At 49.1% G+C, this 4,591-nt stretch overlaps 1 protein-coding gene across 1 annotated transcript; it reads right to left on the reverse strand.

Annotated features, from left to right (window-relative positions):
• Nucleotides 1-426: 426 nt before the first annotated feature.
• LOC127292115 (BTB/POZ and MATH domain-containing protein 1-like) lies at nt 427-1,579 on the reverse strand. The gene has a single exon (XM_051321469.2). It carries the CDS (start codon nt 1,574-1,576, stop codon nt 431-433), a length of 1,146 nt encoding a protein of 381 aa, XP_051177429.1. The 5' UTR covers nt 1,577-1,579; the 3' UTR covers nt 427-430.
• Between the last annotated feature and the right edge of the window lie 3,012 nt (nt 1,580-4,591).

Below are 4,591 nucleotides of genomic sequence, written 5' to 3' on the forward strand. Positions count from 1 at the left end.
AACTTTTGCATTAGTCTTGACGTAAATCAAGAAGTGCAACCAACCAAACATCGGATTGTCTCTCGGCCTCGGCCAGAACTTGACAACAAATAGTGTGATACTTGGTGTTATAAAACAGAACAAAGTTCACACAGCCCGATGAAAAGATCAACCAAATACAAAGAATATGAAAACCAATTTAATCATGGATCGGATACTATAATTGTGCAAACTCAAGACAATCAAGTTGTGCATATGACCGCCTCTCTCTGAGTAACATGAGAGGCATGCTATATCGTAGACTGAACTTTTGGTTCAGAGTATATACTGTATATAAACATAAAAATCCCAGTGGAAACAAAACTATTAGCTGGTATCAGGATAACATGAGCACGTACTGGGACTATGACATGCAACTACAAGCTAACTACTATGCATATGCACAAGAAGTTCAGAGAGCGGCCTGTTGGCTCGTCGTCGTGGAGGGACCGGCGACGTCGTTCTTGATCCTCTTCTTGAACTGAGAAGCGCCGCCACCACGGGATATCAATCTCTGTATCACCTCTATCCTGGGCAGCAGCATCATTCCTCTGCGGTCCGCGAAGTTCTTGCACGCCTGGTCGAGCTCCTTGCAGGAGTAGGCCTTGGCGTACTCGGCGATCTGGTGTACCGTGTTCTGGTTGATGCAGCCGCCGAGCGTGATGGCGCACATCATCTTGAGCCTGTCCATGTGGTAGTAGTCGGCGGCACTGTACAGCCCCAGCGTCGCCCCGTACCGGCTCTGGGCGGTCCTCTTGTTGGAGGTCACGGCGGGCGGGAGCTCGTCGTTGTAGATGAAGTGGATCACGCCGCGGAGGGCCTCGGCGCTGACCACGCCGCCGCAGACGTCGACGAGGTTCGCGGGTTCGGGGCCGTAGAGGAGGCTCTCGAACCAGGGCGACTGCGCGGCCAAAACCATCTTGTGCGCACCGACGACCTCGCCGCCCACGCTAAACCGCACGTCGAAGGGGGCCTTCCCGCTGGCGTAGAACCTGATGGCGTTCTGCGCGTGGATCGACGGCAGCTGGTCGGCGAGCATCGGGCGCGGGACGGGGAGGTTCTTGGCCTGCTCCTTGTGGACCACGACGGTGCAGCGCACGGTGATGGAATCGTTGTGCACGGCGGCGAGCGCGGCGGCCTCGAGCTGGGCCCGGCTGATGAAGCGGCGGATGCCCCAGCTGTTGCAGAAGGTGTCGAACTTGCAAGCCCGGTCGGAGCGGCGCGTGTGGCGGACCTCGCCGTTGGCGCCGAGGAGCTGGAAGGTGAACTCGGCGCGCACGGCGCGGAACTGAGGCTTGTAGAGCGTCTGCACGTAGAAGGCGACCCATGCGGCGTCGTTCCTGCTGTAGCCGTCAGGGTAGAAGCGCATGAACCACCGGCGGCCGTCGACGGAGAAGTACTGCGAGAGGATCGACTTGCCGATGCCCATGCCTTTGGTGCGGCTATATTCACAGATCGTGAACTCGTGCGTGGCGCTCACCTTGGAGATGTCGCTCGCGGATCCCGTCACGGCGGTGGCGTCGTCGCCGCCGTCAGGTACGGAGGGGGCGGCACCCATTGTCGTGGATCAGGGTGATTGGAGGTTTGTTACGAGATTGCATCTGGTTTTACAAATATATAAGAGCCCTCCGGTTGTTTGGGACTAATTACACAGTTTGTTTCGGATCATGCCCATAATTTGTTCCTCCCTTTTTTTTTTTTTTTTTTGCGACGAATTTGTTCCTCCCTCATCACGTTGCAATTTAACTTCAAACAGACTATGTCAAGTGGCCGGGACGCATCAGAGATTCAGAGTCGGGTACGTATACGAGTCACGAGTGCCTCTCGTATGCTGCAGCCGTACGACCTACGAGCCGCTTAATTAAATACCGTGCCAGGTTCACACATAAATACGAGCACACCTGAAACCTTTCATTTTGATGACGAGAGGAAGTCTCAGATTCGAATTCCAACAAGATGGAGAGGAAGGGGATAGAACCGGAATCTGTCCACGAGGCCGATCAGAAGATCCAAGAGGTATGCCTGCAGATGAAGAAGCTGACGTCTCTGCCGAGGGAGAAGACCAAACCAGCAACACAGGCGACGGTGATCAACCCAATGTACAAACTCAGATTCAGAGCTGTAGCAAAGCATGTCGAAGTTGGCGTCCGAGGACTCCTTAAACCAACTCATGATCCCCTCTCCTTTGAAAAAAAAGAGAGATGAAAACTCATGATCCCCTCCCATCAAAGGAAAACCAACTCTGTTCTGTACTCTACTAACTCTGCCGCATGGATCATGCAAGAGAAGATAAAAGTCCTGATAATACAAGGGGCATTTTGGACCTGTGTTTTTGTAGGAAACAATGGAAATGTTTTTATGCCTAATGGTACTGAATCCTAGTAACATTGGGGGCAATTTGTTTTCTTATGGAAACAATATACGAAAATTACTGAAACAATTTTAGTTCATTAGAATTGAAACATTCAAAATAAATAATCAAAATAATGTTACATGCGCTGCATCAAGATACTTTTGTTTTGAAATAAAATAATACTGATTTCGAGTACTTCCAAACATACCCTAATCGTGTTGGAGCCAAATTTTAGTTGTGTTGGAAACATAATTTTGTTTGGTGTAACTCATTATCTACATAGTCTTTCTCTTAGCTACAATAATGCATGAGAGGTGTTGTTGCACGTGTACGCAATTATACATGCCTAGTTTCTTATGTACTACGCCAAATGTTCTTGTCCCACAAAACCATGCTTCTCAATTGTTTTGCATCTCCCGTCTAGGGTTTCTCCCCACTCGACTCCTGCCAATGTTGGCCATGGGCCAGTACTTGCTGCACGACAATTCACACAGGGACATGGACAAACCTCGTTTCAGTTTCTTTTGGGACGGGGTTGGGAACAAGCGGAAGTACCACATGGTGTATTGGGCCACCGTCTGCAAGCCAAAGGAGTTCGATGGTCTGGGGATCATGAACGCCAAGTTCATGAACATAGCCCTGATGCTGGAATGGATTTGGAAACTCTATCAAAATCGGAGCTTCTATGGGTAGACCTAATCAGAGCCAAGTACATGGATGACCTCGACCTCTTCTCGAGTGGGGTCCCAATCCACAGCTCAAATTCTAGAAATCCATCCAGAAGATCAAGTGGTACTTCAAACTGAAGGCCAAACAATAGGTTCGCAATAGGAGGTGAACCTATTTCTGGCTTGACTGGTGGTTGGGGACGGGTCCCTGCACACTAGATTCCCTCGTCTCTTTAGCTGCTGTGTGATGTCTATGGGTGCTTCTATTCTTGTAGACAGTGTTGGGCCTCCAAGAGCAGAGGTTTGTAGAACAGCAGCAAGTTTCCCTTAAGTGAATCACCCAAGGTTTATCGAACTCAGGGAGGAAGAGGTCAAACATATCCCTCTCAAGCAACCCTGCAATCACGATACAAGAAGTCTCTTGTGTCCCCAACACACCTAATACACTTGTCAGATGTATAGGTGCACTAGTTCAGCGAAGAGATAGTGAAATACAAGTGGTATGAATGAATATGAGCAGTAGTAACGGCGCCAGAAAAGTGCTTGCTGGCGTGCAGTTGATGGTAGTAATATTGCAGGAAGTAAACAAGCAATAAAACAGTAAACAAGCGATGATTGCAGTATTTGGAAACAAGACCTAGGGTTCATACTTTCACTAGTGGACACTCTCAACATTGATCACATAATAAATAAGTTCTCTTCCTTTGTGCTACATATACTCTTGTTTGATAATGAACACCATTCGTTGTGTAGGGCTACAAGAGCTCCCTCAATGCCGGAGTTAACAAGCTCCACAACATTCGATATTCATGTTTAAGTAACCTTTAGAGCATAATAGATCTTTGCAATTTAAACCGAGTACTAACATAGCATACACACTGTCACCTTTACACTATGAAGGGGAATAAATCACATCAATACTATCATAGTAATAATTAACTCCATAACCTACAAGAGATTATGATCATAGCCTACGCCAAGTACTACACGATGCACACACTGTCACCATTACACCGTGAAGGAGGAATAGACTATTTTAATAACATCACAAGAGTAGCACATAGACTAATAGTGATACAAAACTCATATGAATCTCAATCATGTAAGGCAGCTCATAAGATCATTGTATTGAAGTACATAGGAGAGAGATTAACCACATAGCTACCGGTACAGCCCTTAGCCTCGAGGGAGAACTACTCCCTCCTCATGGGAGACAACAGCGTTGATGAAGATGGCGGTGGTGTCGATGGAGAAGCCTTCCGGGGGCACTTCCCTGTCCCAGCGGCGTGCCGGAACAGAGACTCCTGTCCCCCAGATCTTGGCTTCGCGATGGCGGCGGCTCTGGAAGGTTTCTCGTACCGTGGCTTTTCCGTCTCGAAGATTTAGGTCAGGGAGCTTCTTATAGGCGAAGAGGCGGAGTCGGAAGGGGTACGGAGCCACCACACAATAGGGCGGCGCGGCCAGGGCCTGGGCCGCACCGGCCACATGTGTGGGCCCCCCAGGGCTCCCCTCTGGCGGCTCTCGGGTGTTCTGGAAGATTAGTGGAATTCTA

This window comes from Lolium perenne, chromosome 4, assembly GCF_019359855.2.
Source record: "Lolium perenne isolate Kyuss_39 chromosome 4, Kyuss_2.0, whole genome shotgun sequence".
Lineage (NCBI taxonomy): Eukaryota > Viridiplantae > Streptophyta > Magnoliopsida > Poales > Poaceae > Lolium > Lolium perenne.

Bases quoted from the DNA above. Each gene is read 5' to 3' on its own strand.
- LOC127292115 (XM_051321469.2), bottom strand. From the start codon at position 1,576: ATGGGTGCCGCCCCCTCCGTACCTGACGGCGGCGACGACGCCACCGCC.